At 45.2% G+C, this 26,688-nt stretch overlaps 1 protein-coding gene and 1 pseudogene across 1 annotated transcript in view; both read right to left on the reverse strand.

Moving 5' to 3' along the window:
* The window catches only part of POM121 (POM121 transmembrane nucleoporin), a 24,959-nt gene extending 13,186 nt beyond the window's left edge, over nucleotides 1–11,773 (reverse strand). Inside the window, exons 1-5 of the mRNA XM_054493816.2 lie at nucleotides 9,385–11,773; nucleotides 8,673–8,888; nucleotides 8,184–8,345; nucleotides 6,713–6,793; nucleotides 5,058–5,229 (exon numbers count right to left, since the gene is read on the reverse strand). Of these exons, the coding sequence (XP_054349791.1) occupies nucleotides 5,058–5,229; nucleotides 6,713–6,793; nucleotides 8,184–8,345; nucleotides 8,673–8,888; nucleotides 9,385–9,959 (1,206 nt within the window). The 5' untranslated portion in view covers nucleotides 9,960–11,773. The remainder of the gene's footprint in view (nucleotides 1–5,057; nucleotides 5,230–6,712; nucleotides 6,794–8,183; nucleotides 8,346–8,672; nucleotides 8,889–9,384) is intronic.
* A 1,885-nt stretch (nucleotides 11,774–13,658) lies between these two features.
* Nucleotides 13,659–26,688, reverse strand: part of LOC129040036 (zinc finger protein 202-like) — a 43,559-nt pseudogene continuing 30,529 nt past the window's right edge.

The raw sequence follows: 26,688 nt of genomic DNA on the forward strand, positions 1-26,688 counted from the left end.
AGACCCCTTGTCTCAAAAGTTAAATAAATAAATGAACGACATTCCATGTTCATAGATTAGAAGTAAACAAGGTAAATATTATAACAATGTTAATTCCATCCAAAGTAATCAGTAGATGAAAGGCAATCCCAATCAGTATCTCAGAACTCCTTTTTTTTTTTGTGGAAATTAACAAGTTGATCTAAAAATTATATGAAAATGCAAAAGGCCAAGATACAAGACAGTCCTGAAGAGAAATGAGAAAGTGGGATGACTGACTCTATCAAGACTTAAAGTATAAGGCTACAGGTAAAACAAGGGTAGGTAGAAAAATAGACCAATGGAACAAAACAGAGTCTAGAAATGGACCCACATATATACAGACACTTAAATTAGACAAAGATGGTGCTGCAGAGAAATAAGGATGGTCCTTTCAATAAATGTTGCTGAGAGAAATGGGTATTTCTACAGTAAAAAACAACCACCACCACCAAACACACACACACAAAAAACCTAATTTTGATCCCAACCTCACACCATACACAAAAATCAATTTCAGGTGGTTTATGGATTTACATATAAAAGTAATAATAAAATAATAAAGCTTCTAGAAGGTAGCATAGAAGAAAATCATGACCTTACGTTAGGTAGGCAAAGATTTCCTGAATACTACACAAAGTATGCTAACCACAAGGAAGTAGAATGGCAAGAGCAGGACACTTTCTTGTTGCAACACATACATGACAGACAGCTTGTATCTAGAATATATAAAGAGCGTATTCAAATCTCTAAGAAAAAGACAACAACTTGGGGCCAGGTGTGGTGGCTCACGCCTGTAATCCCAGCACTTTGGGAGGCCAAGGTGGACGGATCACCTGAGGTCACGAGTTCGAGACCATCCTAGCCAACATGGTGAAAACCCATCTCTACTAAAAATACAAAAATTAGCCAGGCGTGGTGGTGGGTGCCTGTAATCCCAGCTACTTGGGAGGCTGAGACTGGGGAATTGCTTGAACCCAGGAGGTAGAGGTTGCAGTAAGCCAAGATCACAGCACTGCACTCCAGCCCAGGTGACAGTGGGAGACTCTGTCTCAAAAGAAAAAAAAAAAAAAGATTGTACAGTAAAAAGTAAATTTCCTTTTTATCTCAGTAACGATTACCAGTTTCTAATATATCCTGTAAGAATTATTTTATGCATATTAAAAGATTTTTAAAAGCCCGAATAATAGAGGATACTATACAGTTCTGAGCCTTGTTTTTATGTAATTGCTTTTTGAGATCATTCTCATGAGTACTTCTTCAGTTGCCTTATTCTTTTTCATAGTTACATAGTATATTTCATCTTACACCAATACTGTAAGTTATTCAACCAGCTCCCTGAAAAGACAACATGTACATTGTTTCCAAGCTGCTGTTATTAAAACAATGTTACATTAAATCCTTGTATCCATTTCCCAGTGTGTGTGTGTAGGATAACTTCCTAAAGGTAAAGCTGCTTGATCAAAGGGTGCGTGTATCTCTTATGTGGACAATTCCTGTCACAAAGCCCTCTAGAGAGCTGTACCAACTGACACTCCCACCAGCAACGTGTGAGGAGCCTGTTTCTTCTAACACTGCACTTCTATGGTTTCTATTTTACGTTCAAAACTTTGCTTCATTTGGAATAGGTTTCTCTACTATAGGAAAAACTCTTGAACGTGAGATTTGGCTGGTAGCCCTTCAGAAAAATGGGTAAAGGATATGAACTAAGACTCACGGAAACAGAACTGAAAATAATCATTCAACATATGAACAGATGATCAAACTACTCATAAGAGACAAAAATTAGATAATCTTTTTTTCTTTGAGATGGAATCTCACTCTGTTCTCCAGGCTGGAGGGCAGTGGCGTGAGCTCAGCTCACTTGACCTCTGCCTTTCGGGGTCAAGCAGTTCTCCTGCCTCAGCCTCCCAAGTAGCTGGGATTACAGGCACACACCACCACGCCTGGCTAAATTTTTTGTATTTTTAGTAGCGATGGGTTTTTGCCATGTTGGCCAGGCTGGTCTCAAACTCCTGATTTCAGGTGATCCACCTGCCTCGGCCTCCCAAAGTGCTGGGATTACAGGTGTGAGCCACCGAGCTCGGCTAGCTACTTTTTTTTTTTGAGATGGAGTCTCACTCTGTCGCCCAGGCTAGAGTGCAGTGGCGCTATCACTGCTCACTGCAACCTCTGCCTTCCAGGTTCCTGATATTCTCCTTCCTCAGCCTCCTGAGTAGCTGGGATTACAGGCATGTGCCACCATGCCCAGCTAATTTTTATATTTTTAGTAGAGACAGGATTTCACCATGTTGGCTAGGATGATCTCCAACTCCTGAGCTCCAGTGATCTGCCTTCCTTGGCCTCTCAAAGTGCTGGGATTACAGGCATGAGCCGCCACGCCTGTCTTAGATACTGTTTTTTACCTGTGAAATTGGTAAAAGCCCAGAGCTACAATAGCCAAATCTGCTGGTGAGGCCATGGAGAAATGGTCCCTCTCATACAACGCTGAGGGGAATGCTGAGTGGTGCATGCTCTGTAGGGGGATTTAACAATATCCAGCAAAATTATATGCACATTTAACCTTTGACCTGGGAATCTGACTTCTAGGAACTTTCCAGAGGCAATATTGCCAAGGGTGAAATGACATACGAACAAATGTATTCTTTGCAGCATTATTTGTGATAGTAGAAGACTGAAACAACCCAACATTTGTCAACAGAGGACTAAAGTTACCTATGCAGTTGTAAGACCAAAGATGAGTTTCTGTGTACTGCTATGGAATGACCTCAACTGTCTATTATGTGAAAAAGCAAGGTTCAAATCTGTATATACTGTCTACTACCTTAAATGTTAGAAGGTGGCGGTTTTCAGATACACTGATATGCATATCGTTTAAAAAACAACAACAAAGGATAATCAAAAAATAAAAATGGAGAGAAAGGAAAAATGTAGAGTGGAAAGGGACGGAAACTGAATTTTTGAGTGTATCTTGTTTTAGTGTTTTTTTAAACAACTTATTGTTTCAAAGATTTTACATAATTTAAAACAGAACTATTTCAAAAAGGAAAACACAGAAATCCCTGTAACTTTCAAACATACTGAACAAATGAACCTCACTGTATATAAAGTTGGTGTACCCAAAGGACAATTAACATTACTTTAAAACACGATATATGGATTACATGTCCCTAGGATTCACAGAGGGATATAAAGACAAAATGAATCACAATTCTTAAACTGACTTCAGCAGTCTTAATAATGACAGTGTTAACAATGACACTGATATACCACTATTTTGAAATTGCATGGGCCAGGCGTGGTGGCTCACGCCTGTAATCCCAGCACTTTGGGAGGCCGAGGCAGGTGGATCACCTGAGGTCACGAGTTCGAGGCCAGCCTGGCCAACATGGTGAAATCTCGTCTCTACTAAAAATACAAAAATTAGCTGGGCATGGTGGGGGCACCTATAGTCTCAGCTACTTGGGAGGCTGAGGCAGGAGAATCGCTTGAACTCAGGAAGCGGAGATTGCAGTGAGACAAGGTCGCACCACTGTGCTCCAGCCTGGGTGACAGAGTAAGACTATCAAAAAAAAAAAAAGAAGAAATTGCGTGTACTAGGATCAAAGTAATTATAAACCGACATTTTTGGTGTAATACATAAAAATATAAAATCAAATAAATTACATAAAAAATCCTACTATCATAAATTTGAATTTGGAATATTATGAATTATTTACATTCCTCTTTCTAGAGGATCTGTCTATCTTATCTCTCCTAAAACTTAGACTGTAGTCTCTACAGTTCTAACTGGAAGAAACCAAAGCTTTTTGAAGAAACAGCCAACTTCAGTATAGGCTAAAAATGGACTTTGGGAAGGTGGGCAAAAAGCAATGAAGCTATCTGTCCAAGACTGCTGGGATCAAAATAAAGGACACAGGAGCCAGTGTGGCTCCCATAGTCTAAAGCTGGAGAAGTTTGCATATCAAAAATAATAACTAGATATTAAATAATATTAAGGTTAATAATTTAAGAGGGATAATGATATTACGGTCATTAATGTTCATTTATATGACCGTCAGAGCCTTCTGGGCTGATGAACTCGTCTCAAAATTTTCCTCCTCTCAAAAACATTTCTCCTTACATGCTTTACATCTTTTTGTCTGGCTGCTGTATACCGGGTACCCACTTACTGACAGCCACTGTAATAGGTGCTTTTTAAATATTACCCTCAATCATTGCAACAGCACTTCAGAGATAAGAAAAAGAAATGTTATGTGACTGTCTGCCCAAGACCTTATAGCTACTAGATGTCAGAGCCAAGCATTTTTTTCCTTTTCTTTGAGACACAGTCTTGCTCTGTTGCACAGGCTAGTCTTGAACTCCTGGGCTCAAGAGGTTCTCCCACCTTGACCTCCCAAAGTGATGGGATTACAGGCATGAGCCATCCCGCCCAGCCTCAGAGCCAAGATTTGAATCTAAGTCTGTCCAGCAGCAAAGCCTGCTCTGTTCCCTATACTATGCGGTAATCCCTTTTCCAAAAAAATCATGACCGCTTGTTTAAAAACCCTGCGTTCAATTCTAAATGCCTATAAGATAAATCTCTTTTATGACCCAATACAACCTGGACTCAGTCTACCTTTTGAATCACCCTCTGTCCGTTTATCTACATCACAGCTCTGTCTCGAATCAGCTCGCACACATGCACTGCTTTACATTCTGGGCTTTCTACTCCATTCCGCTGGCCTATATTGATCACTCAATGATCTGTATTTTCTATTAGCTTAAAGACAATTCTAATGTCTGACAGATAGAAGGTGATTAGTAAACTTTTGCTAATCAATTACTTTATTTAAAAAATTTTCTTTAAAAATTCTTTTGTACAGACAAGGTCTCACTATATTGCCCAGGCTGGTTTTGAACTCCTGGGCTCAAGCAATCCTTCCGCTGCGGCCTTCCAAAGTGCTGGGATTACAGGGCTAAGCTACCATGTCTGGCCCTAATCAATGAATGAATGCTGGGAATTCATGTCCCCCATATTACAACAGCTGTACTTCTACCTGTGAGATGCCTCGAGTGGAGCTGTAGGAACTGGTAATGGCATTGCGGCTGGAGCTAGGGATGCCACTTGTGTAAGCGCCTGTCAAGGAGCTCATGGAAGAGCTTCGGGATCTCTTACTCAAGTGGTCATCTGAGCTCTGAGAATTGAGGCCTCTCTTCAGAGACCCAGGCCTAATAAAAGAGAAGAAGACAGTTAGATGCTTTATTGAAGGCAATATTCTTTTATGGTTTCATCCACAGTCATGACATCTTTCTTAATAACATGAAGGGAAAAGAATAATGCTTTTAATTTTTACTGCTAACAATCTGGCCAAATCTATCTGACAAAGTCAGTAAGAAAAGCCAAATATTTAAAACTTAAATGTATGATTTCCATTTATAGAATATTCTGGAAAATGCATACCTATCTACAGTGACAGATGACAGATCAGTGGATGCCTGGGGACAGGGGTGGAACTAAAGAGAGGGATTACAGGCATGTGGGAACTTTTGGAGGTGATGGATGTTCATTATCTTAGTGGTGGGATGGTTCCACAGGTGTATGTATGTCAAAATGTCACATGCTTTAAACAAGCACGGTTTATTGTATGTCAATTATACCTCAACAAAGCTGTTAAAAAAAAAAAATCAGAGTTAAGAAGAACCCATCATTTTACTAAACCTCCAATGGAAACAGAAATCTCCTACGCATCTTTTCTGTAGGACAGTCATCCAACCTGCTACAATATAGACAACTCTCTCCTAGAGTGACCCACGTCAACCATGAACCAGTTTATTCTCACAGTGGATTACAGTGTATTTCCTGTAACTTTCACCCACGGATCCTATTTGAAGTCAAACAGAGCAAGTTATTTCGCTTCTTTCAAGGGACAGTCCTTTGGTTTTTTGGAGACCATTGTCCTTCCCTCACTTATTTCTTTATTCCCCCTGAGACTTTTCTCCTCTGGGCTAATACTTCCATACCTCCAAAACCCCATCATCCACCACCACCCCTTTGGGCTGCTGCAAATCTCCTTAACATCTTCACTGCTTCACTGGGAATGAATTTCCGTGTGTGTACACCCTCCCTTGCAGTGCAGTATGCTGATCTGCCCACAGTGCTCCACGGACAGTGAGCACAACTACGGAAGGCAGGAATACCATCCACCTGCCTCATTCTAGTCTTTCTTCTAACAGCACAAACCAGGAGCACTTTAGCTTTCCTGGTGGCCACATCACACTGCTGACTCAGATGAGGTACCTAAGGTATCCTAAGTCTTTCCACACATACTTTTGAGCCACTTGCCTTTCCACCCAATTCTTCCTCCAATTTGTTTGTAAACTGACATGTAGAAATTTAACATTTAAGTTTCATACTGTTTTATCCACTGCACAAACTTTGCAATCCTTCTGTGTACGTGCTTGGTTATTAAATATATTTATAAAACCTCTTAGTCTCAGCATATTTCATCCATATTAATGCAAGAACATTAAAAGGAATTAGACAGAAGGCAGTTAATTGTGGCAAGTTACTCAAAATGTTCCTAATTTCAAAGACGTGAACCTGAACTAATTAAGCAATACAAAAAACAAAGAGGAAAATCTATAGGGCAACAGCTCTCATCAGGCCTTTTTCCAAACAGTTGGTATTTCATCCAGATGGACTCGCACTTACTTAGGCACAAAAGCAGCGGGGACTCCATTGGCCACCAGGGGCTCAAATGCTGAATGTCCACTGCCACTGCTATCATGGCGCCTGTGACAAATCAAAAAAGTCTCAGTGAAATGACATGACTTTTTTTTGTCCCTTTAAAGTGTATTCTCACATTTCTGGGACCTTATACTATCTCTATGGAGCACAGATTCCATGCTAGACCAGAAAATGGTTGTTTAGAATCCCTAAGCTTCTGAAAGGTAAATTTTTTTTTTTTTCAGACGGAGTTTCGCTCTTGTTGCCTAGGCTGGAGTGCAATAGCATGATCTTGGCTCACTGCAACAAACCTCTGCCTCCCGGGTTCAAGCGATTCTCCTGCCTCAGCCTCCAGAGTAGCCGGGACTACAGGTATGCACCACCACACCTGGCTAATTTCTTAATTTTTTGTAGAGGCGAGGTCTCACTATGTTGCCCAGGCTGGTCTTGAGCAACTGGGCTCCAGCGATCCTCCCATCTCGGCCTGTCAAAGTGTTAGGAGTACAAGCGTGCAGCACCACACCCAGCCTTATAAAACGGTGTTTCCCTCGAGTCCCATGAGAGCAGGGATTTTGTCTTGTCCACCGCTCTATCCATAGCACTTGGAGTAGGGTCTCATACACAGTGGGTGCTCAATAAATGCTCAGCCACTTCAACTTCCTTTCTTTCTATACTTAGAAAACTATTTATTTATTCCATTTTCATTAGGTTATTCTATAAACCACATAAGTTTTTTTTTTTTTTTTTTTGGAGACAGTCTTGGCTCACTGCAACCTCCGCCTCCTGGGTTCAAGCAATTCTTCTGTCTCAGCCTTCCCAGTAGCTGGGATTACAGGCGCCCACCACCACATCCAGCTAATTTTTGAATTTTTAGTAGAGATGGGGTTTCACCATGTTGGCCAGGCTGGTCTCGAACTCCTGACCTCAGGTGATCCACTCGCCTCGGCCTCTCAAAGTGCTGGGATTACAGGCCTGAGCCACCTTGCCCTGCCAGGAAATTGGTTTTAACCTCATTACTGATAAATCTACCAAACTCTAGTTTTCATTTTTCTTTCACAAGCATTTCCTTCAGCACAATTAAGACACTGGAACTTGGAACTGGTGGTTACCCAAGTAACTGAACACCACAAAATTCCGACGGGAAGACTTAGAGCCTTCTTTCTTGAAAATCAACTTTAACACATTTCTACAAAAGTATGAGGCTAGCGTGGCTAATAGCTGTCAGCTTATCTCTACTACTCATGGAAAAGGTAAATTACAACATCGATCTAACCTGTGCCTTGAAATGAACAGCATTAAAACCCTTGTTATTAGATTCCTCCATGAAAGCCAAAGAAGGGGGCCTACGAAGGCTCACAAACTGGAGATGGCCTCTGTATCTATATGGGAATGTCTACATCTCATCCCATAGGAGTCCAAGCGCGAAACCGGCTTAGTACTCTCCTGAGCCTGTTACCTTCTTTTATTTTCCTGGCCATCAAGGAATATTTGGTCTTCTTCCTCCACTGTCCTTTTCTTCTTCTTCTCTTTGAGGGCACTCAGTACAGTCTCCTTTGCACATGGGTCTGGGGCATTACTTGATGGTGAGGACAGCGTTGAGCTGATTATCTGCTCTGGTCTACAATGAAAGACAAGATTCTAGCTGTAAGATATTTTAATTCCCATGCCATATAGCACAGACTTCAGAAACAAGAAATCAAAAGCTAACCAACAGGCCAAAGTATAATTTATACACTCACAGCAGTTCCCGTTAGCAAGTAAAGCTACTTTTTCGTTAAGGGCAAAAAGTGAAAAACAAAAGAGTTTACTAGAATTTGGTATTTCTCATCAAATAAGCAGCTTCGTCCTTTCTTTTCTGCGTTGTAGTCATGTTGTCATAGGAACAACTGGAGAAGAATAAAGTGGACACGAAAAGGGAGAGTATTCTTCCAACGATAATACTCACATCGCAGAACGCGAAAATCTTCTGTCAGGAGGGGCGATCCTCACAGTCACTGGGCTACACACCATCCTGGAGTTGCGAGCGGACAGCACAGCCTTCTTGTGATAACCATTCCAGCACACTGTGGGAAGTACCCCCAGACAGGAATATTGGGCCTGATGGATCGGATAGCGTCTTCGAGGTGTTATTACAAACCGATTTGGTAAAGTCCCACAATCCCTGCAGAGAATGCGAGATAAATCATGGAACCAAAGCATAAAAGAATGTCAAAATTTTAGACGGTTAAAAACCCACCAGTTCAGACATTTTCCCAAGAACTTAAGTCTCTTTCTAAGCAACACAGAACACGGTGTTTTTATGGCAACTTTCCCCTATTCCATCTAAGGGCAGAGAGTGACAGCTGCTTAACAGCTGTCTCAACAATGGATTTCAACAATTTGAGAGGGAAAATCTAAATCTAGACTACATCTAGGCTGCACTAAAATTCGGGGAGTTTTTAGAACTGGAAAGAAGAGAATCGTTTTGGCAACACAACATCTCATTCCAAGAGTTAGAGGCCAGGAGACAGCTGGCACACACCAAGGTGTTAAGGAGGGCAAAACCACACACAATCCCCTTGGGACTTGATGAAAAAGCAAATCGGATCTAAAAGTCAAGTCCCCGATTTCAAGCCAGCCGAGCCAGAGGATGATCTGGGAAAATCAGCGCATCTTACCGTGGTGAAGGCCTCCCGGAGGGTCGGAGAAGAGGAGTGGGGAGAGAGGGGTAAACGTGGTGAACGCGATGGGTCGGCAGGGAGGGCAGTGGGGAGCGCGGCGCCGGGCGGGCGGGTGGGCGGCGGCCAGGCGTATCCTGCAGGTCCTGGCCCTCCGGAGCGGGGGCGGGCTGCGGCGGCCCAGGCTTGCCCAGGTAACTGCCCATGAGTAGCAGTTCGGCAGGGTCAGGTCCATCGAGCAGGGTCCGCGGCTCTAGGAGGTTTCCGTTGGCTGTAGACTTGGCCGGAGGCGAAGCGAACAGTGTTCGCCGATGTCGCGCCTTCCGAACGAAGGAGGACAACGGGCGCGAACCTCGGGGCTCGCGGCTCAGTCCCCACCAGGCCGCGGTAGCCCCTACGGCCAGCCAGGCCAGCGCAGCCGCAGCCGGCACGAGGTACAGTAGGAGGCCAACCAGCGACAGGCCCAGGAGCGCCGCCCCGGCTGGCCCGCCGCAGCGCCGGCCCCGGCCGTCCCTGACACTCGCTATGGGCCGCCGCCGCTCGCCTGCTCCAGCCGCCGCAGCCGCCGGAGACATCGCGGCTCCGCGCCGCGGAGGAGACTTAAATATCCCAGCGTGCACCGCGCCGCGCGACGCGTCATCCCGCGCCCTCTACGTCATGCGCGCGCGACTCCGGGAGGCGCTACCGCCCGGCAGCGCCCGAGACCCAACTGGTTTGGAAAATGCCGCCTGCCTTTAACGCCTGTTTCTGACTCTTGAGATTTTTCCGCGTGGCTCCCAGCGCCACATCCATCCGGAGGCGATCCCGTGGAAGGATCGCGTCCAAGATAAAAGGGCCCGAGACCTATGCTTATGTAATTCCTAATCCGTGATTTTTCTGGGGGCTGAATTCCCCTCCAGCACAGCCTGTTACCAGGTACTTTTCATAAACGCTACTAGCGGTTGTGAGTCCCTCCCCCCCACCATTTCTATGTTACAGGTTGATAACGTGGGACGACTACCTACCAAATTTCACATCATGGCCCAGATATCGGGTGGATTTTGTGGCTCTGTGATCGACTTATACCTATGCTAAAGTTAACGGTCTGAGAAGGTAGATTAGTGGTTGCCTAGGGCTAGGGAGTGGGTTTGAGGGTGGGGAATAGAAAGTGACTGCTCATGGTTATAGGCTTTTTGGAGCAGCATAAACATAGTTTAAAATTAGACTGTGGTGGCGACTGCACCACCCTATGATTTGCATGGTATGTGAATTATAACTTAATAAAGCTGTTTTAAAAGTCTGGTAGTCTGCCAATACACTTTGGTGTAGTTCAATTTCCTCAGCCATTCATTCATTGATTTATTCATTCCATTGTTTATGTACATTAAAGAGATTAAGGGGGAAAATACAGGATCTCTGATCTTTAGAAACTGTTTAGTAAGGAAGATGTGTAGTAGAAGATTGCAATTCAGGCCGGGCACGGTGGCTCACGCCTGTAATCCCAGCACTTTGGGAGGCCGGGGTGGGCGGATCACAAGGTCAGGAGATCGAGACCATCCTGGCTAACATGGTGAAACCCCGTCTCTAATAAAAATACCAAAAAAAAAAAAAAAAAAAAAAAAAATTAGCCAGGCGTGGCAGCGTGCGCCTGTAGTCCCAGCTACTCGGGAGGCTGAGGCAGGAGAATGGCGTGAACCCGGGAGGCGGAGGTTGCAGTGAGCCGAGATTGCGCCACTGCACTCCAACCTGGGCGACAGACCAAGACTCCGTCTCAAAAAAAGAAAAAAAATTGCAATTCAGTGTTATCAGTGTGATAACGGGGAAAAAAAATAAAGAGGCCAGGCGCGGTGGCTCATGCCTGAATCCCAGCACTTTGGAAGGCCGAGGTGGGCCGATCATCTGAGGTCAGGAGTTTGAGACCAGCCTGACCAATATGGTGAAACTCCGTCTCTACTAAAAATAAAAAATTAGCCGGGCATGGTGGCGCGTGTCTGTAGTCCCAGCTACTCGGGAGGCTGAGACAGGAGAATTGCTTGAACCCAGGAGGTGGAGGTTGCAGTGAGCCGAGATCGTGCCACTGCACACTCCAGCCTGGGCGACAGAGCAAGACTCCGTCTCAAAAAAAAAAAAAAAAAAAAAAAAAAAGAAAGAAGTTCTGATAAAGGGGAAGGAAGGCAGGGAAGTGCTCCTGGAGCTGAGAGGGCTGGCAGGTTCAAGGCAGATGAAGGAGCACTGTGCAGAAGTCCAGAGATGGAATTGTTCAGTATTGCTGGAGATTAGGGTGTTTGGGGGGATAGAAAAGTTGGAAAGGTATAGATGCCTCTGGGGCAACTCAGAGAGATGAGAAGAAAGTGCAGTTTGGGTTCCAGATCCTCCGCAACCTAGTCCCAAAGCAATTCTGCTTCTATTTAATATACTGCGATTTCACATAAGACTTAACTTGAAAAAAAAAAGGAGGGATTGGGGGGGAGCTGTGTTGCTTAAGAAAATAATCTCAGTATCAGTAGACTGGTGGGACAAAAGCCAGGCTGCCCTGGGTTGAACAGTGACTGGAAGGTGAAGAAATGGAGGCAGTGACTGCAGACTCCCTACTCAAGAAACCTGGGTAATAGGGGAAGAAGAAACATAGTACCGAGGTCAGTAGGGGCTCTTTAAATTATTGTATATGGCTGGAGTTAAGTGGAGGAGCTACACATAAAAGCCATCAGGGTACAGATGTCCTGAAACCAAGCAAGATGATTGAGAATTAATGTAAATAGAGAGATCCATAGCCTGAGCCCTCTGGGCACTCCTGTGTTTAGAGGTCAAGAGATGAATACACAAAGGGCACAAATCATTTAGGAAAATATAGATAAATATGACTACATTAAAAATTAGCACTTCTGGGCTGGGCGTGGTGGCTTACACATAATCTAGCACATTTGGAGGCCAAGGTGGGTGGATCGCTTTGAGCTCAGGAGTTCAAGACCAGCCTAGGCAACATGGTATAACCCAGTCTCTGATAAAAAAAAAAAAAAAAAATACAAAAATTTGCCTGGTGCCACATGCCTGTAGTACCAACTACTCAGGAGGCTGAGGCTGGAGAATCGCTTGAACCCAGAAGGCAGAGGTTGCAGTGAGCCGAGATCGCACCACTGCACTCCAGCCTGGGCAACAGAGTGAGACTCTGTCCCCCCCAGAAAAGTTAATACTTCTATATGGGAAAAGACAAGATATGCATCTAAAAGACAAGCCAAGACTGGGAAAAACAACTCTAATACATATAATCAAAAGGGGATTAGTAAGTAGAATTTATAAAGAACTCCAAAGAATCAATAACAAAAAGATAACCCAATTTTTAAAAAGGACAATTGATATAAAAAAGCTATTGAATGGGAAACACAAATACCTAATATATACATATGTGCATATATGTACATACACATATACATTTAACCTCACTAGTAATCTAGGAAAGACTAAAGTAACAGGATTTTGCACTCATTTACACACTAGAAAAATTAACAAGATCAAGTCTTGGTATGGATGTGGAACAAACAGAACTCACGCCGTTATGGATATATGAAACAGCACAATTTGGAAAGCAATTTGGCAATATCTAGTAAAAAATAAGGGTGAAGAAGTATGTATCCTATAAACCCGCAATCCCATTCTGGGTAGATAAGTTACTGAAGCATTATTTGTATCACAGACAATTTGAACACACTTCATGGGTAATGTTTATCAACACAAGGATGGGCAAACTGGTATAATTCATATAATAAAATACTATAAAGCAGCTGAAAATTAATCTTTCCAGCTACAGGTTAGTCCTCCCACCATAAACAACTGTAGACATGGACAAAATGTATTGATTAATAAAGCTGTTAAAAAAATCTGGTAGTCTGCTGATCCAGACTTTGGTTTAACGCATGCTGTTGTGGATATATAAAACAGTACAACTTGGCAACTACTTTCAGGCAGAGGACAACAGGAAGCAAAAGACTGATCCCTAGGAGAAAGGAAACTTGCGGGATGAGACCCCAAGTCACCTAGTTCCTCTACCTGGGGATAATTTCCCAACTGCAGTGCTGAGAGCTGGAGTCTGAGCAGACTAGGGAGATCCCACTGGGCTGAGGAGGCAGAGATGAGGCTGACATGGCTGAAATGGCAGAGAAATGGGGCAGAAAAAAGAAACGAGGGCACTATGCAAACAGGGAGTTCTAGAAATCTATACATGAAACAAACCCACGGCTGAAGGCTGGAGTGATGGGTAATTTCAAGTGTCAACTTGAAGGGACCACGGAGTGCACAGATACTTGGTTGAACATTTATTTATGGGTGTGTCTATAAAGGCATTTCTGGATGAGGTAGTCTTCTCTTTATTTACTGATTTTTATTTTTTGAGATGGTGTGTCGCTCTTGTTGCCCAGGTTGGAGTGCAGTGGCGCGATCTTGGCTCACTGCAACCTCTGCCTCCCAGGTGCAAGCGATTCTGCCTGAGCCTCAGCAGAGTAGCTGGTATTACAGGCACCCACCACCACACCCGGCTACTTTTTTGTATTTTTAGTAGAGACTGAGTTTCACCATGTTGGCCAGGCTGGTCTCAAACTGCTGACCTCAGGTGATCTGCCCACCTCGGCCTCTCAAAGGCCTGCTAGGATTACAGGCATGAGCCACCATGCCCAGCCTCTTTATTTGTTTTGTAGAGATGGGGGCCACCACAAGTCAGACTGGAAAAACTCACAATTTATAGGGCTGTGTGTGGAGTACTCAAGCACCCCAGGAATGGGAAAGAATCAGTTTTAGATTGAGCATTGCTCTGGACCCACCTAATGAATCACAAAAACAAGACCTGGAAGGATCCAACTTTCCAATGATCTTAAATACATCCCAAAACAAAGCTCAAGAAAATGTATATAGGAATAAAAAATTGGCTAGGTGCAGTGGCTCATGCCTGTAATCCCAGCACTTTGGGAGGCCAAGGCAGGCGGATCATGAGGTCGGGAGATCGAGACCATCCTGGCTAACACGGTGAAACCCCGTCTCTACTAAAAATACAAAAAATCAGCCAGGCGTGGTGATGGTGACCGGTGCCTGTAGTCCCAGCTACTCGGGAGGCTGAGGCAGGAGAATGGCGTGAACCCAGGAGGTGGAGCTTGCAGTGAGCCAAGATTGCGCCACTCCACTCCAGCCTGGGTGACACAGCTAGACTCCAACTCAAAAAAAAAAAAAAAAAAAAAAAAAAAAAAAAAAAGACCATTACTCAAACAAGGTAAAATTTCCAATGTGTGGCATCCTGACATCCTATTACTAGGCATATAAATAAGCAAGAAAACACAGCCCATAATAAGAACAACCAATCAATCCTTATTTTGATCCAAACTAACCCCAAACTGACACATATTAAAATAAGCAGAGAAAGACATTAACATTAATTTTAACTATATCCCATATGTTTACAAAGTTAAGACACGGAAAAATATTAGAAGAAATAATGGCCAAACATTTTCCAAACATAATGAAAAATATAAACCCATAGACCCGAAGCTCAACATCAAGTACAAGAAATACAAAGAAAACTGTAACAAGTCACATAATCAAATTGCTCAAAACCAATGATATAGATCAAATCCTGAAGGCAGCTGGGAAAACAGTACATGTTATTTACACAGGAACAAAGATAAGAATGATACCAAATTTCTTGTCAGAAATAGTGCAAGTGAGAAGACAGCAGTGCAACTTGATCTTTAAAGTGCTGAAGGAAAAAACTGAAAACCTAGAATTTTATGCCTGGTGAAAATATATTTCAGCAAAGTGCAATAAAGATATTTTCAGACACATAAAAGCTGGAAGACACTTTAAGGCTGAGGTGGGCAGATCGCTTGAGCCTCAGAGTTCGAGACCAGCCTGGGCAACATAGTGAGACCCTGCCTCTAAAAAAAATACAAAAATTAGCCAAGCATAGTGGCACACGCCTGGAGTTTCAGTTACTTGGGAGGCTGAGCTGGGAGGTTCGCTTGAGCCTGGGAGGTCGAGGCTCCAGTGAGCCATAATTGTGTCATTGCACTCCAGCCTGGGTGACAGAGCAAGACTGTGTCTCAAACAATAAATAAAAAGCTGAAAGAATTCATCACCAACAAACACTATAAGAAATGTTAAGGGATGTCTTTCAGGCAGAAGAAAAATACCAGATGGAAATCTGGATCTACACAAAGGAATGAAAGGAATGACAGGCATTGAAAACGGTAACTACGTGGCTAAATATATGTGCCTGTTTTTCCTTATTATTTAAATCTCTTTAAAATATAATTGAGGAGTGATATCAGCAAAAGGGCAGAGTAAGACAGCTCCAAGCTCCCATCACCCAACAGAAACATAAAAATAAAAATAAAAAAAGGCCGGGCATGGTGGCTTACGCCTGTAATCCCAGCACTTTGGGAGGCTGAGGCGGGTGAATCACCTGAGGTCAGGAGTTCGAGATCAGACTGACCAACATGGTGAAACCCCACCTCTACTAAAAATAAAAAATTAGCCCAGCACTTTGGGAGGCCGAGGCGGGCAGATCACGAGGTCAGGAGATCGAGACCATCCTGGTTAACACAGTGAAACCCCGTCTCTACTAAAAAAATACAAAAAATTAGCCAGGTGTGGTGGCGGGCGCCTGTAGTCCCAGCTATGCAGGAGGCTGAGGCAGGAGAATGGCGTGAACCTGGGAGGCGGAGCTTGCAGTGAGCAGAGGTGCGCCACTGCACTCCAGCCTAGGCAATAGAGCGAGACTCCATCTCAAAAAAAAAAAAAGAAAAAAGAAAATTAGCCAAGTGTGGTGGGCACATGCCTGTAATCCCAGCTACTTGGGAGGCTGAGGCAGGAGAATTGCTTGAACCAGGGAGGCGGAGGTTGCAGTGAGCTGAGATGGTGCCACTGCACTCCAGCCTGGGCAACAAGAGCGAAACTCCATCTCAAAAAACAAAACAAAACAAAAGCAGTAATTGTTAGAAACAACTTTGTCAGAACTCTGAAAAACAGCCAAAGCTTTACAACAACCAAATGAATGCTGAATCAAGAAAAAGGCAACTTAAAAAGGAAAGGTAGAAAACCTTTGTGGCAATATTTTCTAAGAGACAGGATCTTGCTCTGTTGCCCAGGCTGGAGTGCAGCGGCGTGATCGTGGCTCACTCTACCCTTGAACTCCAGGGCTCAAGTGATTCTCTCACCTCAGCCTTCCAAGCAGCTGGGACTGCAGGCGTGAGCCACCGCACCTGGCTTCTACGGGAGTCTTGAAGACAGAAGGCTGCATTCCCAGTGTGGGGCCTCTTGGCATTCCACAGGGACAGGGCAGACCTTACCTTCAAATTACTGGTAAATCTGCTATCGCACATCTGAGGGCTACTGAGGGAATGATGTAGACGCCTGTCTATCTGCTGAAGTTAGAACTCACTGAGGCTGGAAAAGTGGTGAGCATTGCTCAAAAACATTGCACGGCAAACCATCTACACAGGACTGGGGCAAAACCTGACAGTTGAGACTCACAACACTCCACTGTTCTCTCTTTTTTTTTTTTTTTTTTTGAGACTGAGTCTCACTCTGTCACCCAGGCTGGAGTGCAGTGGTGAGATCTCAGCTCACTGCAACCTCCACCTCCTGGGTTCAAGGGATTCTCCTGCCTCAGTCCCCCAAGTAGCTGGGACTACAGGGGCCCACCACCACGCCTGGCTAATTTTTGTATTTTTAGTAGAGATGGGGTTTCACCATGTTGGCCAGGATGGTCTTGAACTCTTGACCTCAAGTGATCTGCCCACCTCGGCCTCCCAAAGTGCTGGGATTACAGGCGTGAGCCACCGCACCCGGCCTCCACTGTTCTTTTTTTTTGTTTTTTTAGTGTGGCCATTCTTGCACTGCTACAACACTCTACTGTTATGCACTTGATTGTGCTCCCCAAATGCATATGGTGAACCCTTAACCCACATGACCTACCTGGAGATAGGTCCTTTAAAGAGGTAATTAAGGTTAAATGAGATCAGAAGGGTGGGACCCTAAGCCAATATGACTGGTGTCCTTAAAGAACAGGAAGAAATGCCAGGGATGGCTGGGCATGGTGGCTCATGCCTGTAATCCCAGCACTTTGGGAGGCTGAGGCAGGTGGATCACCTGAAGTCAGGAGTTCGAGACCAGCCTGGCCAACATGGCAAAACCCCGTCTCTACTAAAAATACAAAAATTAGCCGGGCATGGTGGTGGGTGCCTGTAATCCCAGCTACTAGGGAGGCTGAGGCAGGAGAATCGCTTGAACCCGGGAGGTGGAGGTTGCAGTGAGCCGAGATCGCGCCACTACACTCCAGCCTGGAGACAGAGCAAGACTCCATCTCAAAAAAACACAAAAGAAACAAGCAGAAATGCCAGAGATGTGCGGAGAAAAGGTCACATGAGGACACAGCAAGAAGGCAGCTATCTGCAAGCCAACGAGAGAAGACTCTGAAGAAGTCAGCCCTGCTGGTGTGGGTGGCAAGCCATCCAGGTGCCGAGGCAAGAGACCAAGGGCACGAGCTGTTCAGTATAATAAAATATATAAAACAACAAGAGTTATACTAGATCTCGAGCACAGACATGATTATATATGAATATCATTAATCATTAGTTTGTAGCAATTACTCTTTATTCCAATATTATAATAATCCTCGCTCTACAATCATAACCTAGGAAAAACCAGGCCATACAGAGATAGGAGCTGAGGGGACACAGTGAGAAGTGACCAGAAGACAAGAGTGCGAGCCTTCTGTTATGCCCAGACAGGGCCACCAGAAGGGCTCCTTGGTCTAGCGGTGACGCCAGCGTCTGGGAAGACGCCCGTTGCCAGGCAGACCGTGGTCTAGCAGTAGTGAGAAGTGTAAAGGAAAAACACCGGCTACTTAGCAGACCGGGAAAGGGAGTCTCCCTTTCCCCGGGGGAGTTTAGAGAAGACTCTGCTCTTCCACCTCTTGTGGAGGGCCTGACATTAGTCAGGCTTGCCCGCAGTTATCCGGAGGCCTAACCGTCTCCCTGTGATGCTGCACTTCAGTGGTCACACTCCTAGTCCGCCTTTCATGTTCCATCCTGTACACCTGGCTCTGCCTTCTAGATAGCAGTAGTAAATTAGTGAAAGTACTAGAAGTCTCTGATACGCAGAAATAATGGTGTAAGCTGTCTTTCTCTTTGTCTCCTCTCTCTCTGCCTCGGCTGCCAGGCAGGGAAGGGCCCCCTGTCTGGTGGACACGTGACCCACGTGACCTTACCTATCATTGGAGATGGCTCACACTCTTTACCCTGCCCCTTTTGCTTTGTATCCAATAAATAACAGCGCAGCCAGACATTTGGGGCCACTACTGGTCTCCGCGCATTGGTGGTAGTGGTCCCCCGGGCCCAGCTGTCTTTTATCTCTTTGTCTTGTGTCTTTATTTCTACACTCTCTCGTCGCTGCACACAGTGAGAAGCCCACCGACCCTGTGGAGCTGGTCCCTGCAGCTGGCACCTTGATCTTTGACTTCTGGCCTCTAGAACTGTGAGAAAATAACTTCCAGCTGTTAAAGCCACATGGTCTGTGGCATTTCGTGATGGTAGTCCTAGCAAACTAATACAGACTTCCTAAATCCGAGAAGGAAAGCTGGGGAGAATTCCTCTGAGAAAGCAGGAATGCTGGGGAGAATTCCTCTGGGAAAGCAGGGCAGTCACAAGCACTCAGGTATTACACGGGCTTTGCCCAGGGCAGGATGCTCACTCAGAAACACCTGACAAAGACCTAAGCTTTCACCTTGGCCTGATTACGAGGGTAAGTGCAGGCCTAGCTAAGTGCTGAAGAAAAGCTGTGGTGCGAAGGCAAACTTCAAAGACTGGGAGAGGTGTTTTCTTCCATTTTTAGCTCCTAGTATTCAAGGACATCTCTATCAAAATGTGAGCTGAACACAAGCTAAAAGAATCAGAGACTTCAGGGACCACACGTGAAAATGATAAATCTTTGCAAAATAGTTTGGAAGTCACTAAATGTTATGTACTACTACAGCCTTCAATGATTAAAAACACTCACTCACAGACACATAGCAAACACAATGAGAAGAATCATCTAAATGCCAGAGTTACTACCTGCAATATTCAAATGTCCATGTTTCAATGACAATCACGAATCATGTCAAGACAAAGGAACGTATCTAAAATAACAAAATAAATTGATGATGGAAATCAGCCCTTAGGAAGCCCAGACGTTGGACTTAGCAGACAAAGACTTTTTAAAAACTCACATAAATCAGGAAGGACCTCTTCAAGGAGAACTACAAACGACTGCTCAAGGAAATAAGAGAGTACACAAACAAATGGAAACACATTCCATGCTCATAGATGGGAAGAATCAATGTTGTGAAAATGGCTATACTACCCAAAATAATTTACAGAGTCAATGCTATTTCCAGCAAGCTACCACTGACTTTCTTCGCAGAATTAGAAAAACTACTTTAAATTTCATATGGAACCAAAAACGAGTCTGTATAGCCAAGACAATACTAAGCAAAAAGAACAAAGCTGGAGGCATCACGCTACCTGACTTCAAACTATACTACAAGGCTACAGTAACCAAAACAGTATGGTACTGGTACCAAAACAGACCAATGGAACAGAATAGAGACCTCAGAAATAACACCACACATCTACAACCATCTGATCTTCGACAAACCTGACAAAAATAAGCAATGGGGAAAGGATTCTCTATTTAATGGTGCTGGGAAGACTGGCTAGCCATACACAGAAAACTGAAACTGGACCCCGTCCTTATACCTTATAAAAAACTAACTCAAGATGGATTAAAGACTTAAATGTAAAATCCAAAACCATAAAAATCCTAGAAGAAAACCTAGGCAATACCATTCAGGACATAGGCATGGGCAAAGACTTCATGACTAAAACACCAAACGCAATTGCAACAAAAGCCAAAATTGACAAATGGGATCTAATTAAACTAAAGAGCTTCTGTATAGCAGAAGAAACTAGCATCAGAGTGAACAGGCAACCTATAGAACGGGAGAAAATTTTTGCAATCTACCCATCTGACAAAGGTCAGGTCCAGATCTTGTAGATCCAGAAACTACAAGGAACTTAAACAAATTTACAAGGAAAAAACAAATAACCCCATCAAAAAGTGGGCAAAGGGCCAGGCATGGTGGTGGCTCACGCCTGTAATCCCAACACTCTGGGAGGCCAAGGTGGGTGGATCACCTGAGCTCAGGAGTTCAAGACTAAAAATACGAAAATTACTAAATTACTCTACTTAAAACACAAAAATTAGCCTGGCATGGTGGTGGGCACCTATAATCTCAGCTACTTGGGAGGCTGAGGCAGGAGAATCTCTTGAACCCAGGAGGCGGAGGTTGCAGTGAGCCTGGATCACGCCACTGCACTCCAGCCTGGGCAATACAGTGAGACTCTGTCTCAAAACACAAACAAAAAGCCTGGGCACAGTGGCTCATGCTTGTAATCCCAGTGCTTTGGGAGGCCAAGGCAGGCGGATCACCTGAGGTCAGGAGTTCAAGACCAGCCTGGCCAACATGGGGAAACCCTGTCTCTACTAAAAATACAAAAAATTTAGCCGGGTGTAGTGGTGCACACCTGTAATCCCAGCTACTAGGGAGGATGCGGCAGAAGAATCGCCTGAACCTGGGAGGTGGGAGGCGGAGGAGGAGCCGAGATCGTGCCACTGTCCTCCAGCCTAGGCGAGTGAGACTCGTCTCAAAAACAAACAAAAAGCAGTGCATGTTGGCTAGTTTGTTAATCACTATTAGTTAGTTATTAGCTCCGAATAGATGCCAGGTAATATGGTAGGCAGTGATGACATACTCATGACGCAGAGCTGGTCCCAATGCTAGAATGATCTTTGTTCCTGAGATCCAGGTTGCTGCTGCCACTAGAGGGCAGCCGAAGCTCATCTGTAATGGCACAGTAATGGTTAACCCCAACAATCTAACATTACCAGGGAAGAACTGTCCTGAAAGGCAAAGTACCAAGCTACCTAAAGTTTGTATTGATTCTCTCAAGACTGTTGCTAACAAAATGGTAAAATGGGTCAAGTTTGTGTTTGGAACCTCTAGCCTCTCATGTCTTCACCCTCTTCCCTGCAGAGGTGGAGGGAATAATACAGGTACCACCTGTAAGTAAAAAATGTGGCAGAAACAGTCAGTTGCATCTCTCACCAATAGGTGGGTCAGGGTGGGGAGGGAGAGGAGATTCCTGGAGAGGAATGGATCAAGCTGGGAAGCACAGAACTGCAGGCCAGAGACAACTCTGGAAGCAGAAACAGGTGTGTGCTTCCAGGCGCACAGACACCAACTGTGTGACACCCACACGAAAAGGAGAAACACACACCTTCTACTCACAAACTCATTATTGTCGGTGCACCTACTACCACCACCTGCTTTGTGCAACACAGGAAACACCAACAAACACTGAAGACAGTGTCAGGCCAGGCATGGTGGCTCACGCCTGTGCTCCCAGCACTTTGGGAGGCTGAGGTGGGAGGATCGCTTGAGGCCAGAAGTTCAAGACCATCCTCAGCAATACAGCGAGACCCTATCTCTACAGCGAGACCCTATCTCTACAAAAAGTTAAAAAAAAAAAAAAAAAGACACAGTCTCATTCCTTAATGAGTATAAAGAAGTCAAGTCTGTTTCAGTTACTAATTGTACAAGAAACCAATCCAAAACATAGTGGCAAAAAACAATCATTATCATCACGGATTCTGTGATTCCAACAGGCCTGGCTTGTCTCTGGTCTGCGACATGTGGGGCCTCAGCTGGGAAGACGTGGAAGCTAAGTGTGATCAATGGGAGGGGGCTGGAATCATTTAGAGGCATCTTCATTCACAAAACCAGGAGCTGATACTGGCTGTCAGCCAGGACTTCAACTGACCTATGTGGAACCTGTCCATGTGGCCTCTCCTTGCAGTCTCCCCATTTGGGCTGGTTTGGGCTTCATCACAGTCCGGCAGCTTACTTCTAAGGGCAAGCATTCCACAACAACACAGCAGAAGGGTATGACATTTTTACAGTGCAGCCAGGCTATCTCATAGCGTCGCTTCTGTCCTACTTTATTTATTGGTCAGGGCAATCACAAAGATGTGCATAGGCTCAAAGAAAAGAGACATATCCCCGACCACGCGATGGAAGAAGTGACAAGGTCATGTTACGAGAGGAGCGTGTGGGATGGGAGATAGGGCTGTGGCCACCTGCAGAAAACAGCATCTGCCACAGGCTGTCATGGTAGCGCAGGATGGGGATTTAGCCTAGCTGAGGGGCCAGTCAGCAAAGGCCTCTGGGAGGAAGTGAGATCGGCTGAGGATGTAAGGGGCTAAAAGGAGACTGAGGAAGAGTTTCAGGGAAAGGAATCAATGAGACTAGAGTCCAGAGAGGCTGGTGAGTCGAATGGTTTGCTTCAGTATGATGACAATACAGAGGGGCAAAGAGACTGGTGCAGGAGGAGAGAGAAGGTGCCATGTGCTCTGGGTCGTGCCTTCTATGCCAGACTCCCTTAGAAGAGGAGCAGCCTCCAGTCAGCGGTGTCCCAGGAACACAGAGGCTGGACAGGACAATGGCAGCCAATCCCTGCTCCCAAACTGGTGACAGTGGGGAAAAGCTGCATGGTCTAGATCCACCCTGCTCCCTGGCCCCAGTATAGAAGATCAAATTCAATCTGCCCAATCTTATCCAGATAAAGTAAAGGAAGACTGGAAAAAAGAACTAATCCATGGCTCCATCTGCCCATGACTTTCTCTGCTGATGCCGGAGGCAGCTATGGATAAAGAGATGGCACATGGCATGTCCCGATGCAGCGGAGGTGGGGAGACGCCACAACTCCACAGGAAAAGAGTGAAGTTGCTGCCACCTGGGCATCCGCTATTCTCTGCTCTTCTGCCTCATCCTCAATTCAGACTATGATGGAGCTGATTTTCTCCCATTTTATACCTTGGATTGAATGGTCTTGAGCTGCTGGTCTTGTCTCCAGAGTCACATCCAAGAGGTTTATCTTTCAAATAAATGCTGTGTATCAATGTACAGTATATATAATTAATGCATGATATCGGACTAAATTATAGATAAGACAAGAGATGAAATTAGAGTTAAGTAGGGACCCGATGATGAAGAGCCTTGTAAATCAGGGAGAGTCTGGGTCATGTGCTTCTCCAGACACAATTTCAACACGGCTGTAGGCATGTACCACTGATGACGCGGACACTGAATTACCCGCTGCTGGTCTGTGGCTCTCAAGTTTTGCTCATTCTGCTTCCGCGGGAAATGCCTTGACTCACCTTGGGAAAACCCACTTAGATCTTTTTTTGAAATGGAGTCTCACTCTGTTGCCAGGCTGGAGTACAGTGGCGCGATCTCGGCTCACTGCAACCTCTGCCTCCCTGGTTCAAGCAATTCCTCTGCCTCAGCCTCCCAAGTAGCTGGGACTACAGGCAAGCACCACCATGCCCGGCTAATTTTGTGTGTGCATTTTAGTAGAGACAGGGTTTCACCATGTTGGCCAGGATGGTCTCGATCTCCTGACTTCATGATCCGCCTGCTTCGGCCTCCCAAAGTGCTAGGGTTACAGGTGTGAGCCACCACGCCCGGCTGGAAAACCCACTTATCTTTTAAGATTCAGCCCAACTGTCACCACCTCTGGGAACCTGTCCTCAGTCCCAAACATACGGCCACCCTCCCTTTGGGGTCCCCTCTCTCCCGTGTCTCTTTTCATTACATTCCTATCAGTTTACTGCACTGTGCTGCGTGTCTATTTCTCCCACTCTGGCCTGTGGGCTCTTTGAAGACATGGGCTGTATCTCGCCTATCTTTTGATCCCTCACATAGGATATGGTGCATGGCGAGCACTCACTAAAGGTGTGCAGAGTACTGCATGAAGAAAAACTTCATCCAGGCCAAGCACAGTGGCTCACGCCTGTACTCCCAGCACTTTGGGAGGCCAAAGAGGGAGGACTGCTTGAGCCCAGGAGTTCAAGACTAGCCTGGGGAACATAGCAGAGATCTCGTCTGTACTAAAACAACAACAACAACTAGCTTGGCATGGTGGCGTGAACCTGTAGTCCCAGCTACTCAGGAGGCTGAGGCAGGAGGATCCCTGGAACCCAGGAAGTCAACGCTGCAGTGAGCTATGATCACTCCACTGCACTCCAGCCTTGGTGAGAGTGCAACCCTGCCTCTTAAAAAAAAAGAAAGCTCATTTATAAACAGAAGTGAACAGGAATCTGACTCTTGTACTTTGGTGGGAGTTTGGGTTATCTTTTACCTGAGGCTGAGGCTATGCCAAAACTGAGGGCTATAACAACCAGCACCATGTACCGAGTGCTGCTTCTGTGCCACAGGCTCTCCTACATGCTTGACACGCATCCGTCTATTTCATCCTCCCAATAATCCTACTCCATGTCCAGCAAGGAGGGAAAAGGCTGAGGCGAGTCACATGGAGAAGAGGGCCCCAGTGAACAGACGAAATGAGGAAGAAGATCTGGAGAGGTCGCATGAGCCGGAGTGCAAAGGCACAGTGGCTGCGGTGCAGGCTCTTTAGCAAGGTGCTTTGGGCTGGAGATGCGGTTTTACTGCCTGTTGCGAGACGGGACATGAGACACAATCAACATGCAAATGGGTAGGATGTTTCATCACACGGAAGCAAAATGTATTGCTGCTAAAATCAGAAGTAACACCCTGAAGGTTATCAAGACAACAATTTTCAATGCCAAATGTTGTTTCCAGTTCCATAGGAGATGGAGTAAGCACACCCATTATATTTCTCTTCTAATTACAACTAAAACCCCTGTTCAAAATACATGAAGCAGCTGGGCACGGTGGCTCATGCCTGTAATCCCAGCACTCTGGGAGGCTGAGGCAGGCGGATCACCTGAGGTCAGGAGTTTGAGACCAGCCCGGCCAAAATGGTGAAACTCCATCTCTATTAATAACACAAACATGAGCTGGGCGTGGTGGCGAGCGCCAGTAATCCCAGCTACCTGGGAGGCGGCGGCAGGAGAACTGCTTGAACCCAGGAGGTGGAGACTGCAGTGAGCTAAGATCGCGCTACTGTACTCCAACCTGGGTGACATAGCCAGACTATCGCAATTAAAAATAAATAAATACACGAAGCAATGATCCAATTAATCAAACCAACAAATTCAGGAAAGGTAGAGAAGAGAAGGGCTGACCCAGTGGTGAGTTCCCAGGGTGGTTTGATGGTTTGTTCTTTGGCCTCCTACATACTCTGTCTTATTAGTTAGAGCAGAGTCTACAACCAGGAAATCCCAGTGCCCCCTCCAGCCCCCGCCCCCCGCAAAAGGAGCCTCATCTTTCGAGCCAAATGACAGTGAAGAGGGCGGCCCTGTGGGACAGTGCCCTTTTGACTACACACACCCTACTCTAGGACAACAGCCTGAAAAAAGCTGCACCTTCCCCTGCCCCAGATACTGTAGAGATTCTGGAACAAAGACCTGTTGACCCTCCCCACCTTGGGCCAACACAAGCAGAGGTGGAATCTCTCCCCTCTCCACCAAGCACTGGAAAGACTGTGTGGAAGGGCCCTGTTGACTATCCACAACCTGCACAAGATTGAATCACAGTAAGAAGGTGGCACCCCATCCTCTCTCAAAGACAGTGAGGAGCTGGAAGAAAGGATTCTCCAACCCATTTCCCGTTCCCCGTCCCACCCGCTGCAGAATATTCCTCTCTAATCCTAATATAACGTTGTGTACATTTCTGTTACATTCGGATTAAAGACAAGTTTTGTTTAATAATAACCCCAAGAACAGTTGATATATATATTTTTTCTTTTAGAACAGGAGTGAAAATTTATTAAAAAGCTTTAAAGCAGTAAAGAAAGGAAGGAAGGGAAGGAAAGTACACTTGGAAGAAGGCCAAACCCAGTTTTCATATTTTATTTTCGCACTGAAAATCAGTCAGATTTACTTTAGGCTCAAAAGTGTATTTATGTAAAATTAAATGAACGCTAGCAGCAAGCTGCACTTTTTTTTTCCTAAATGGGAAACGGGTTAAATATGTGTAGAAGTCCTGGCCATGCCCTCCAAGTGCCCATGTGTGAAAACAACCAGGATCAACACAGCAAAAGCTTTGAGAGCTCAACGGCAATGTGGAATACTCTGAGGTTTCAAACTGGCCTCCAGGGCTGGGTGCGGTGGCGCATGCCTGTAATCCCAACACTGTGGGAGGCTGAGATGGGAGGAACACTTGAGCCCAGGAGTTCAAGATCAGCCTGGGCAACAGAGTGAGACCTTGTCTCTACTAAATATAAAAAATTAGCTGGGCGTGGTAGTGTGTATCTCTGGTCC

The sequence above is a fragment of the Pongo pygmaeus genome, chromosome 6, assembly GCF_028885625.2.
Source record: "Pongo pygmaeus isolate AG05252 chromosome 6, NHGRI_mPonPyg2-v2.0_pri, whole genome shotgun sequence".
NCBI classification, from domain to species: domain Eukaryota; kingdom Metazoa; phylum Chordata; class Mammalia; order Primates; family Hominidae; genus Pongo; species Pongo pygmaeus.